Source organism: Peromyscus eremicus, chromosome 7, assembly GCF_949786415.1.
Source record: "Peromyscus eremicus chromosome 7, PerEre_H2_v1, whole genome shotgun sequence".
Classification (NCBI taxonomy): domain Eukaryota; kingdom Metazoa; phylum Chordata; class Mammalia; order Rodentia; family Cricetidae; genus Peromyscus; species Peromyscus eremicus.
Genome location: NC_081422.1, coordinates 33,908,568 through 33,922,101, shown reverse-complemented (window position 1 = coordinate 33,922,101; position 13,534 = coordinate 33,908,568). Strand labels below are relative to the sequence as shown.

The window sequence follows — 13,534 nt, the reverse complement described above, 5'->3', positions numbered from 1 at the left end:
AATTGCCTGCTTCAGGGTAAGTCTACTTCCCTCTCAGAAGGACTACTTTCTGTAGGGAAATAATCATCTTCTTTGCCTAAGACCAAAAAGTTTCTATTTTAGAGATAATATGAATTTAGTCTTCAAAATTATCAAAAAGGCTATTGCATGGTTTCTAAAACCAGATGAGATTTTAAGTGAGTGTAATTAACCTGGAAGAAGTAAGGCATAAAAACTTTTTCCAACATTCAAGAAAAGCAGGCCTGAGAATCTACCTGCAAAGGTGTTGTCCAGAATTGCAGCAGAGAAAGACAGAAGAGAGATTTCTCAAACATTTAAGGGTACAAAAAATGGAACAAAACAGGTCTCCCATATACGACTTTTGAAACTGGGACACACTCCGTGATGTAGCTGGACTTCAATTATTAATCTGCAGGTCTGACTAGTAACAGTAATTGCTACTTTCATGGATATATTTTTGAAAATAATCATATTTTGAAATGTGTCTATCTTTGGAACAAAATGAGTATTCATTAATTTTTGTGTAAATAAAGGAATAATGGAAGGAAGAAAGGCATCCTGTTGGTAATATTGTTATTGTCACTAATACTAGGTGAGTCATGAAAAGGGGCCCCTGTATCTTCAAGCATCATATACTCCACTTACAGTATAATTAATCTTAGTGATGGTGTTTCGTGCCCTTATTCTACTTCCATGTGGGTCATTTTTAACTTTTTTGTCACTTTATCATGGTAACCTGAATTTGATGCTTTTTTTTTGCTGCTGGTTTTTTTTGGCTAATATTTCTGAGTTGTTTCCATCCATTTAGCATAAAAGGGCCAGAATTACCAGAGATATAGCTAGGACAGACCTGGGCATTTGGGCACTGTCAGTTCTAAAGAGATATAATATGAAGAGATGAGGTATAAATCAGTTTAATAATGTTATCTAATAAACGTATGGGTCTGAGATAGGTCCTCCTTCATATACACATGACTGTGTAGCTTGGTGTTCTTGTGGGACTCCCAACAGTGGGAGTGGGAGGTGTCTCTGGCTCTATTGGCTGTGCTTAGGACCCTTTTCCTCCCACTGGGTTTCCATGTCCAGCAGTGATATGAGGGTTTGTGCCCAGCCTTATGGTATCTTGTTAAGCCATGTTAGGTGGATATCCCTGGGAAGCCTGCTCTTTTTTTGTTTGGTTGTTTAAAGGGAAACAGAGGAGGAGTTCATCTGGGGATGAGGGAAGGTTATGGGGAAAGCCTGGGAACCATGGAGGGAAGGGAAACTGCAGTTGGAATATAATGTAGGAGAGATGAACAAAAGTTAAAAAAATGTTTCCTTAGCTGTAAAATAAATATATAAATATATAAATAAATCTGCCTAATAATGTTATTTAACAAATATTTATTTTCAAATAATTATAAAATACTAGTATCAAATTAAGGAACTTGCAGAGGTAGGTGTCAGATATGTAAAATGATGAAAGACTCTAATTAGAACTCACAGTTTTGCTAGATACATTCACTGGTGTTACACGATGCTACTGTAGCACCAAAGTATGTTTGATGCTACTAAATCTGTTAAGTAATTGTGAAATTCATTTTACAGATGTCCAGGAGGTATTGTATAAATTTTTTTAACCAATAAAACAAATAAGAACTGGAGTTGGGATTGACATTAGTTGTCATGATTTATAATACACGCCTTTTCTGTTATTCTGCAGAAGGAAATGCATAGTGAGAGTATGTTACTTAAAGATATCACCAGAGTTCAAAATATATATATATATATATATATATGCTCAAAGCAAATGCCGTCAAAAAGATTTCTAACCTGAAAATGATTTTGATATACCTATAAGCTGCTGCTCTTGGCAAAGAAGATAATCATTTCCCTACAGAAAGTATTTCTTCTGAGAACTTGGCAGACTTATCCCGAATGAGCTAATTGTAGCATTTGATATGTGAACCTAGATCACACTGCTGCCTATCGTAAGAAAGTTGGCCCATATTAAGCACACTCAAAGCGGTCAGCAAAAGTTTTAAAACAATGAGGAATCTCTCTGTAGTGACTCAATTTATCCTGCTGGGCATCCCGAACACAGAGGGTCTGGAGACCATGCTCTTTGCCCTCTTTTTGTCTTTCTACATCTTCACGCTGATGGGAAACTTGTTAATCTTGCTGGCCATTATCTCCTCCACTCGGCTTCACACCCCTATGTACTTCTTCCTATGTAAGTTGTCTATTTTTGACATATTTTTCCCTTCTGTGAGTTCTCCTAAAATGCTCTTCTACCTCTCAGGAAACAGCCGGGCCATCTCCTATGCAGGCTGTGTGTGCCAGCTCTTCTTCTACCATTTCCTGGGTTGTACAGAATGTTTCCTGTACACAGTGATGGCCTATGACCGCTTTGTGGCCATATGCTACCCTCTACGCTACTCAATCATCATGAGCCACAGAGTGTGTGCCATCCTGGCCACAGGGACATCATTTTTTGGCTGCATTCAGGCTATCTTTCTAACTACTCTCACCTTCCAGTTGCCCTACTGTGGTCCCAATGAAGTGGACTATTACTTCTGTGATATCCCTGTGATGCTGAAGCTGGCCTGTGCAGATACATCTGCACTGGAGATGGTGGGATTCATCAGTGTGGGCCTGATGCCCCTCAGCTGCTTCCTCCTCATCCTCACCTCCTATAGCTGCATAGTCTTCGCTATTCTGCAGATCCGCTCTGCTGAGGGCCGTCGTAGAGCCTTCTCCACCTGCAGTGCCCACCTCACTGCCATCTTGCTTTTCTATATGCCAGTGGTCCTCATATACTTAAGGCCAACCCCAAGCCCTTGGCTGGATGCAACTGTGCAGGTCTTAAATAATCTGGTCACCCCTATGCTGAACCCATTGATCTACAGCCTCAGGAATAAGGAGGTGAAATCATCACTGTGGAAGTTCCTACGTAACCCTAGCTTCCTTCCTGAGCAGCTCTAAAGAAAGACCAGTCATGAACATTTTGTCTGTACATCATGGGTGGTGTAATGCTTTTATTTGGTTTTCACAAGTGTTTTTGAAATCATCCTAGTTTTACTATATGAAAGACTAAGAGGCAAAGGGCTACAATGAGTTTTCAAAGGATGACTAGGGAATAAATGGTAGAAGGGAGACTCCAGGCTCTGTGACCATAGAAACTGCCCTTTCTAGTGGATATTACACTATTGACAAGGGAGGAAGGTACCCCACCTAGCAAGCAGCATAGCCTATGTCTTCTGTTTGTCTATACTTTTGTTGTTGTTTTTGTTTATTTTTGAGATTGTGTTTTAATCACAAAACTTCCCTTTCCTTTTCTTCCTTTCAATCCCCCTCATAGTCCCTCCTGACTCTCTTCCATGTTTGCCCATCTTAATTTTCCATATCTTTTTCCACCCTTCCTCCTTTTCATTGCCCTCTTTGTGTGATGATTTTTCATTTGGGATGAGTTATAATTTCCTCAAATATCTGTATTAGATAAACAATCTTACAATTTCTAGTTAATGAAAAGAGATCCTTGTGGCTTCAGGTAGCATCTTGTTATTTATGAGCCATAAAAAGTTCTATGTAGAGAAAAGCTTTGGGCCAGGTCCTGACAATTGGATCTGGCCAAAGCAGAGGTACAAGTATGCTAGGGTGACTTAACAAACCATGGTAGATGAGTTGAGGCCTGGAAACTGGTACTGACTAGAATGTTTGGCATAAGAATGAGAAGTTTAAATTAAAGGAAGAGAGCCTAAGGAGGAATCTGGAGGAGCCCATGAGATGGCTCAGTGGTTAATATAGATTGCCCTTACAGAGGATTCATTTAGGACCTGTTCACTTTCCAGCATCTACGTCAGGTGGATCATAACCTCCTGTAATTTCAGCTCCTAGGAGACTCTGGTCTCTAAGGGAGCCTACAAGTAGGTGCACATACACCCACACAGATACACACTCACACACATAATTAAAAAAAATTTAAAGGGAAATCTGGAAATATGTGTCAGATTATTTCATGTTCACTGCATGTCAAACCTTTCCCAGCTTTATTAGGATCTATCCATCCCCTTTCCTCATTTCCTGGCTGTAGTTTCTTAGAGAAGCAGGGCAATTTGCAAGAAGAAAAAAGATGAGTCCTGTTCACTTTTCCTTTTCACTTATTTAGATTTCATTTCCCAAGTGACTCTGCTAAGACACAAGGATGCAGAGGTAAGGATTCTAAACCTGCCTGCCGGTGGTGAAAATCTTCAGGTTAAGATGTAAAAGCCGACATGCAACTAACAGAGAGTTCAAGAATAATATTGTGACCTGGGTAGAAAATAAAGCCAAAGAAATAGTTTCCTCCAATTCTCCCTGGGGAAGGGTGGGGGAAAGGATATAGTTTCACAGAAAGGGAACTGATGATTGAACACCTGGTTTATTTGAATGCTGCATGTCAATAATGGCTAAGAGAATCAACATGCTTTTGTCTCCTTTGGAGTGTGAGTTAGAATTAATTCCTTGAGTTGACATACCTTATCTGTTTGCCACTTAAAAGGGAGTATCTTCTGCAGGAAGATAAAATTCATTATACCTTCTCTTTGGTAGGTTCAGATACAACTCAGCCTCTTGTTCTAGAATTGGAGGAATGGTTTTTCCAAACTGACTGCCTCCTTAAATAACCCAACCTCTCTTTAGCTCAGCTGCTTCTTAAACTTGCCTGAAGCTCTTTTGTCTCCATGGAGAATCTGAGTGGCCTCTCTATGTAAACAAGCCACTATCCTGACGGACATCTTTCTGAACGATATTTTTATTCAGATACTAAAAAAATGGAAATAATGTCAAACTATGTTAAGTTTAAAGAACTATTATAATATATGTGGTCCTCTATATACACAGGGAAAATGTAATTCAGTGAATTTCCCACCAGAGCTATTCTGCTTTCATAACCTTAATTCCCTCTGGAAGTCATCATTCTCTCATTCTCACTCTTTTTTTTTTTTAATCATATGTGCTTTTTCCCCTAAATATTGTATTATAAGACTTTGATGTAATTCTATTGAAAATTTATTTCTTTGCTTTAGTGTTCCTTTTTGGATTTCTATATATTTGTATATGTCTAAAATTATTTTCTATTAGCAAAGTGTGGTAACCCAAAAGTATGCCGACTTTGTCTCTGGGTAGTGTCCCATTATATCAGTATTTGTTCATGTTACTCATAAATAAAGAAGCATAAATTTTGAAAATCTAAGGAATCCTTCATTTGGAATTGCTATACTATTTTGATATGTTATTAATGCTTTTCCTGTGTGCACATAAGACACAAGAACTCCACCTTCAAACTCTTCTTACAGAATTTCTTCCATCAGGGAAGAAGGAAAATTGGTCATTTTGCTACATTTAGATTTTCCAATAACTTACACTGACATGGGATTTAGGTATAGGAAATTCATTTGGAAGATTCACCCAGGAAGCAGAGTGCATTTTCTGTCTTCAATGTCATTGCTATGAGGACAACATACTAAATTCAGCTGCCACCTTGAGATGGAATCTGGTTCCCTTCAACAGTGTTAGCAGCAACTACCATACTTTAGAGCAATTGCTTTCTAGGACTAAACAACCTCTTAGGCTTTCTCCTTTTACAAGTTGGAAGATTATCTGGTGGGGTCTTGCCTTGAAGGCACCTTCCCATGGTTCCAATGCAGAGCAGGAGACATTAATAGTGCTAATCTACTTAACAATTACAGCTTTTCTTTCAGCATAGCCTTGGTTCTAGCATTGAATGACTTCAACAACAACTTTTTCTTCTTCTTTTTCTCCTCCTCCTCCCTCTCTTCCTCCTCCCCCACCCCTCCCCCTCTCCCTCCTCCTTCTTTTATTTGGAGACAGGATTTCTCTGGGTATTTCTGGCTGTCCTGGAACTCAGAACTGCCTCCTGAGTGTCCGGCTCATCAATAAACTTCTTAGTCTCTTTGCCTCTCCAAAATGCACAACTTACATTTTCTTTTGTCCCACTTATTTTCATTGTAGACCTGCATAAAGGTTATAAGTAGTAACTATTCCACAGACTTAATCTTATGCTGTCTTGAACTTTCTGCTACCAAAAAAAAAAAAAAGAAAAGAAAGAAAGAAAAAAAAACCCATAAAACAAGTCAGTTACTTTTTAATTTAGCCTCAAGCAAGTTCTTAGACATAGCCAGAAGGCATCCAGAATCTGTCAAAATATCAGAGGAATTGCCTATACCTCAGTTGCCATTAGAGAGCTTATCTTAACGCTCCACCATGAACTAGACCTCTATTCTCTGCATTATTTTCAACACTACTTCTAGGCTTTTGTTAGAACAGCTTTTTTTTTTTTTTTTTTTTTGGTTTTTTCAAGACAGGGTTTCTCTGTGTAGTTTTGGTGCCTGTCCTGGATCTCACTCTGTAGACCAGGCTGGACTTGAACTCGCAGAGATCCACCTGCCTCTGCCTCCCAAGTGCTGGGATTAAAGGCGTGAACCACCACCGCCCAGCCTAGAATAGCTTTTTATATTCTTCTTATAGCATTCCTTTACTTTTCTAGTCCAAAGTTTCAAGATCTTCCACTTTCTTATAAAAAAAAAAGCCACAGGAATAGGTTCTTCACAACAGTGCCGGACTCTGCTGGTGCCACCTACTGTATTAGTTACTTTTTGTTCTGTGATAAAGAACCATTCCTGAAAGTAACTTCCAGAAGAAAGAGTTTCTTTTGGTTTATGGTTCTAGAGTGATGACTCGATTATGGCAGAGAGGCATGCCAGCAAGTGGCAGACACAGTAGAAGGAGGAAGAACCTGAGAGGTCACATCTTCACCAATACCCAGAAAACAGAGGGAATGAACTGGAACTGAGACAAGACTACAAACTCTCAGAAACCCTTTCCTATTGACATACTTCCTTCAGCAAGGTGCCACAGGCCGAAGGTTCCCAGCTTTTCCAAATAAAGCCACAAATGTATAACTAAGTGTTCAAATGCATAGCATATGGAGGGTAATTCTCATTGAAACCACTACAGTAACTGACCTCTTTCTTATTGGAATACAGGCCTGCTCCAGGGAGGACATTTCTTATCTTGACTGTAATCCTAGTCAGAAGCCCATGGCTTGGGAAGCCACAGGTTTTTCAATAGAATCTGCTGTTGTTATTTTATGGAATGGTCATGTTGCCAAACTGTCTTCTCAATATGTTTATCTATCCATTGACTTGGGCTATTCTCTAAAAGAATCAGAGAGGCTTCTTGTTTTAGGGAACAGAAGTCAATGCTTAGAGGCATAAATTGTCAAAGGACTGAGAATAAGAGATTGAGTCCTCAGTCCTAAATGGGCAACTTTTTCAAACCTACCTTACTACCAACAGTGATTAAGAAACATCATAAATGAGGAAGTAGGAAGAATGTAAGAGCTAGAAGACCTGGAAAAATGCTGTGAATTTCCTTCTTCTAGACATGACAAGGCTATCATAATCATGACATCACAGCTATTGTGTTGACTTGCACAAGATCAAGACAGCCAATTTTAGCACAAACTGTGAAGGTGCTCTTCAGGGTCCACCATTTACTGAAGAGATATTGGTAGTTAATAGTTTCTGGGGGAAGAAGAATTGTTTTATTTTGAACATGTGGCCACTGGTAGATTTTTCCATGCTCCAGTGAGTGGGCCCATATTTTTGTACATTTGGGCAACATTAATTGGATTTGGTGCATCATAAAGAAAAAAAAGACTAAGGGAAGTGGGAGAAAATATTTGCCAGCTATATATCAAATAACTAGAATATAAAAAGAATAAAAAATATGAACACTAAGAATGCAAATATCATGATAAATTACTGATATTGGCTGTGCAGCACATATTAGACTTGATTGGCTTAATAAAAGGACACAAAATTTGTTATGTAGAGATAGGGATATGTATATAGGAGGAGTTGGAAGAAGATAATGAGCATGATCAAAATACAGGAAAATATCAAAGAATTAGTATTTTTTTTTAAAAAAATAAAGGGACTGTAATCATGAAGAAATGGTTAAGAAATGGTTTATGAAAAGTGCTCTGAAAACAAAGGACCACATTCGACCAATAAATATTTTGAAATGTGTTTAACATCACTAGCCATCAGAGAAATGCAAATAAAAACTACTTTGTGATTCCTCTTTACCTCAGTAAGAAACAAATGGTAATTCTTACCTCAAGAAAACAAATGGTAATTAATGCTGATGAGGATTTGAGAAAAAGGGAACACTTATATACAGTTTGTTGGAGCATAAATAAAGTCATTCACTCTCTATGGAAACCAGTGGGGAGGTACCTTAAAAAGCTAAAAATATGTGTGCCACATGATCCAACTCTACTGCTCTTTGGCATATACCTAAAGGACTTTATACTCTACAATGAAGATATATATTCACAGTCTCTGCTGCTCCATTCACAGTGTCTAAAAAATTTAATCATCCTGGATGGTCATCAAAAAATAACCGAATAACAAAAATTATGGCAAATTCACATAGTAGAATTATATTAAACACTAAAGAAAAATAAAATTGTGAAAATTTCAGGTAAATATATGAACTTAAAAGAATTATACTGAGTGATGTATTCTAGAATCAGAAAAAATATTACATGTTCTCTCTGAACTATGAACCATTGCTTCAAACTATAGCTCTTTGACTCAATTTGTGTTGAGCTCAGGATATTAGTAGAGACCAGGAAGATAGTAAGAGAAGACTGTAAGAAGATAGTTATGATAGAGGAGTGGCTGAAAGGGTAGTGAAATGAATACAGAAGGAGAACTTTTGGAGTGGTATCATATAAACAGGGAAAGGGGTAGGAGAATAGAAGAATGAAGGAATGTGGAGAATGTTCGCAAGAACTAAGGATGTAAGAATAAGACACACTGAAACATGTTATCATATAATTCATTTAAAAATGCATTAAAATAATTTGTACAGAGGATCCCTACCTAAGTAGATATTACTAATTATAGGAGTCATGCGTGAACAAATGACATTTCAGTGCAGGTGTGCAATAGCTTCCTATGGACTGTTGATCAGTGAGACACAGAGGTTGTAGAGAACAACACAGGCTGTTGCCATTGTTCTTGTTTGCCCAGTAGAACTAAATGGTAAGACCCTGTTGATGAAGATACCATACACTTTGGTTACAGGACAAAGAAAAACTGACCTAGAACAGGACTGAAAGTTTCTTCACTGTTGGTTAGTGTATATAGTGCTAGAAAGTCCATTAAAGGGCTGCTAGGAGGGAGAATTCATCAATGATTTTACTATACATGGTCTTTGCATGCACTATGTGTCCACTGGTACATAGTGACATGACTACTAAAGTGGTAACCAACTGTTCTCTGCTTAGATTTTAGACTGACTGTACACAGACAAAACCGTGCCTGCTATTGTAAACCTGAAGGTATAATTATAAACTCATTTGGATTTGACTGTAAAGGCCTTTGAAGAAGAAAAGTCAAGCATGTAGGAGAACTATGGCTGAGTTCAGCTATTCAGACTCTCAAAGTTTTCTTCTACCTAGTGCTTCTGTTCTGTAGATCTTCAATTAATTAAAGAAGGGCTACCCACACAGGGTGGGTGACCTTCTTTACTTTGTTCACTGGTTGAAATGTCAACTTCATTGAAAACACCTTCACTATCACACTTAGAATAGTGTTTGCCCAGGTATCTGGAAACTTTATAACTCAATCAACTGACACACACAATTAACTCTCTTAATAACTGCTGTTTATGGTAAGGCATTTAAATTTCATTAATCATAAAATATTATTTACATTAAGTTATGATCATATACACATATTATATATATATATATATATATATATATATATATATATATTAGATTGAAGCAAAATTGAATGAGCATTTCTCATTAAAATTCTACTAATTTTGCTTCAGATAAGGATACTGAAAGGCCAAACCCACAAGCATATGATCCAACAAAAGTAATAGAAATTAATTTTGGAACTATATATTTTATGTCACTAGGACATAAATTTGTGTTATAGCTACAATTAACAGGTTATGAGCAGATATATAGAAATGCTTAATTAAAAAAATAGAGAAAAAGACCTTGTTTTCATTTGCCCCAAATTCTCATTAAATACCAAAAAATGAATAATCTCATTGGTAACTACTATTGGAAATTAAGAATCTGTCAAAGTGATCTACTAGTATCAAGAGTGTAAGATTGAAATATATATTAAGATTCATAGGACTTGAATCAGGTGAGAAAGCCAATGGTCTTGTTAAAAATTATAACTGTATATAGAAGAGAATAAAGTACACTGAGATAACAAAAAATGATAATTTTGTTGTGATTTGGTTAAGACCACAATGAAGCAAATGCTATAATGAATCCTTTATGTGCATATTTTTTATTTTAACACTTAGTCTGTGAAATAAGTGCCTAATGCTTTGTCCCTGTTTCACAATTCAGACGTTTTGACTGACAGTCTAGGCAGCTTTCTCAAAATTACTCCTATGGTCCTGCTCTCATTAACCATGAGTTTGTCTTAGTCCCAATGCTACCTGTCTTCTCTTTCCTCTCCTGTACAGCAGATGACATGTGTGCTCTGTGATAATCTCTATTACCATCATTTGTTAGAATAATGGTTCTTCGTTTTAATTAGGCAACTAGAAATTCATAATAGAAAACACATTTACAGAAATTTCTCTTACCACTTACATCAAACCTCTAATATCTCTCAAAGGGAATGACAGAAGGTAACTTTTTAAAATAATTAATCTCAAGTGTGTCATTCCTGTGAGATGTATCTAATGCTCATTATGACTGTGACTTTTCCCCCATTAGTTTATGATTCTCGTGTGTGAGGGAATCATGGGGCAAAGTACATTAATAAGTCTGGGGATTGGCTTAAGTAATGCCAATTTTTGTTAAAGTGTTTATGCCTTTGATTCTTTCTGAAATGTTTCTCTAAGGAAAAATTATTTTTGAATGTAACATACACATCCTAACACACAACTTCCTCCACACACATACTCACAAACTAGTTCACTGACTTCTATTTTTTTCAGCATTTCCATAATGAGGCTGATTGTTTCTAAACTACTGCATTCAAAGGGATCACTATAACTTTCCTTAATGGGAGCTAATGATAAGAATTCCCTTTGTCACTTACTATGCCACTGAATAGGTTTTTCTAGAATTAAAAGAATAGTGAACATTCAGAATTTTTAACACAGCTCCTAATAGTTGAGTATTCTCCATGCAGACTCCTCTCACCTCTAAGAAAAAAAAAATAGTGGAATTTATCAATCATATTTCAGTGGTCAGAATTGCTTTGACCATCACACAGCATAAAGCAAAATTAACACTAGGCAGTTTAAGCATGCAACAGGACCAGGGTAAGCAATTTGAGACTTGGTGACTTTCAGGGGAATTCATAGAAGGTCCAACTTGAAAACCATGACAATTTACATGGTTTGAATTGCATAGCTAGTTGATGATTACTTCAAATACTGCATCCTTTTAAGGTATATCCTATCACTGCTCACTTCTGAAAATCTAAGTTTAGATCTAGTTCATATTCTTAGATATTTTCATGGAAATACGGGACATTATATAAAATTCATTTATTTTATATAAATACACAAATACACACATAGATTTATAAACAATATAATCAATGTTAATGAAAATAATATTCATGAAACCCAATAGAAGAGAATCTATTGTTTAATAACATTGTAAAATCATTCAGAATCCAGAATAAATAAAAATCTGTCTTGTGATAGACTTATAAACACTATGTCCTTTCTGAAGTAAGTGTTTTGAGACAAGTAGCATTTTAATTATCATGTAAAGCTATTATTTTGTATGTTCTAAACCAGCAGGATACTGAGAGGTGAAAAATGAGAAACTGTGATATCTCAGGAATGGTTTGGTATTAAGTTTAGGATTGAAATGTAATACTGTAGATGACAGTAGATGTATACTGTCTGCTTTAGAATAAGAATTTATATTATCTTGTTGCTTGTCTTATTACTGCACCTAATAAAATTTCCAGTGAACAGAGACTGCATACCTCCATGCACCTAATGCCACCAATTCCATCTTTAATTTTTCCACTGTGGCTCAGTGCAGAAGGCTGAACACAGCTGAGAATCTTTAGCTATTTGTAATATGGGGCTGGATATCTCCTTGTAAGTGATATCCTTGTGTAGCTGTCCCGTAGTCTCTGCCAATTATACTATTTTAGAGTGATGTCTAAGAGCTTGGAATTTAATGGTGATGAGAACTAAACACAAATGTTTAGACCACACACACATGGTTATATTGTAATTATTTTTTAATTCTTGACTCTTAAACAGGAATTTCAGCTAGACAGGATCTTCATTATGGCTAATGCTAAAATGCTTTCTAAAGACAAAGGAAAAGAACCACACAGTGAAATGACTGTGCATAAACTTATGTACCAGTGAAGGACTTCTGTGTCCCACCTGGAGCCTTGGGATTCAGAATATTTCTATTTGTTTTAATGAACTAATACATTAATATAGAAAACCCTTATGTATGATTGAATAAGAATGCATGAAAAAAACTACAGAGAATAAAAATATGAACAAGACAGATTTTCACTGAAACTAATTATGAAACAAATTACACACAAGTGATCATAGGTCAGTAGACTTAAAATGTGAAGTGGGTTCAGATGAGAGAGATTAATTTGACTTGGAAATGTCAGGTAAGTGTGAATGATGGAATGACACACATAAATTGTGTTTTTTTTTTAGCTGAGAAGATTTGAAATTTTGGAAAAGTTAGGCATAGAGAAGACTTGGGCAATAGTAAACAAATGTAGAAGAGGCAAAGGGAACAACAAAACCAAAAATAAATAAATAAATAAATAAATAAATAAATAAATAAATAAATAAATAAAACAAAAACTCTGAATTTTCTTTTCCTTTCCTTCAAATTAAAAAAAACCCCAAAAACTAATCAAACCCAAACAAAACTAAAACATAAAACAGCCAGCAAGATGGTCCAGCAAGTAAGAGGACCTGCCACATGGCTTGACATTCTGAATTTAACTCCCATGATCCATGTGATGTAAGGAAATAGCTAACTCCTGTACGTTGTCCTCCAAAATGTGTAGTTTTCAGTGGCACGGATGCACACATGCACATCCATTCATTAAAAAATAACTAAAATATAATAATTAAAATCTGCAATACAGACTATTTAATGTTATGTGTGGCTGATTACTATTATTAAGCATTAAATACCACATACAATCATTCTCAGTTAATGATAGACCACACATGTGATGCTGGCCTCATAAGATAATAATGAGGCACTGGAGAGACAATGGCTTAGTGGCTAGGAGCACTTCCTGCTCTTGCAGAGGACCTGAGTTCCATTCCCAGTACCCACATGGTGCTCATAATCGTCTATAACTTCACCTCCAGGGGATCTGACTTCCTCTTATGGCCTCTTCAGGCACCAGGCATGCATGTGGTACACATACATACATGTACACAAACACTCACACACATAAAATAAAAAAAATCCTAAAAT

At 36.5% G+C, this 13,534-nt stretch overlaps 1 protein-coding gene across 1 annotated transcript; it reads left to right on the top strand.

Annotated features, from left to right (window-relative positions):
* The first annotated feature begins 2,028 nt into the window (after nt 1–2,028).
* On the top strand, nt 2,029–2,964 carry LOC131914228 (olfactory receptor 10D1B-like). Its single transcript, XM_059266819.1, has one exon. The coding sequence runs from the start codon at nt 2,029–2,031 to the stop codon at nt 2,962–2,964; it is 936 nt and encodes a 311-aa protein (XP_059122802.1).
* The last annotated feature ends 10,570 nt before the right edge of the window (nt 2,965–13,534 follow it).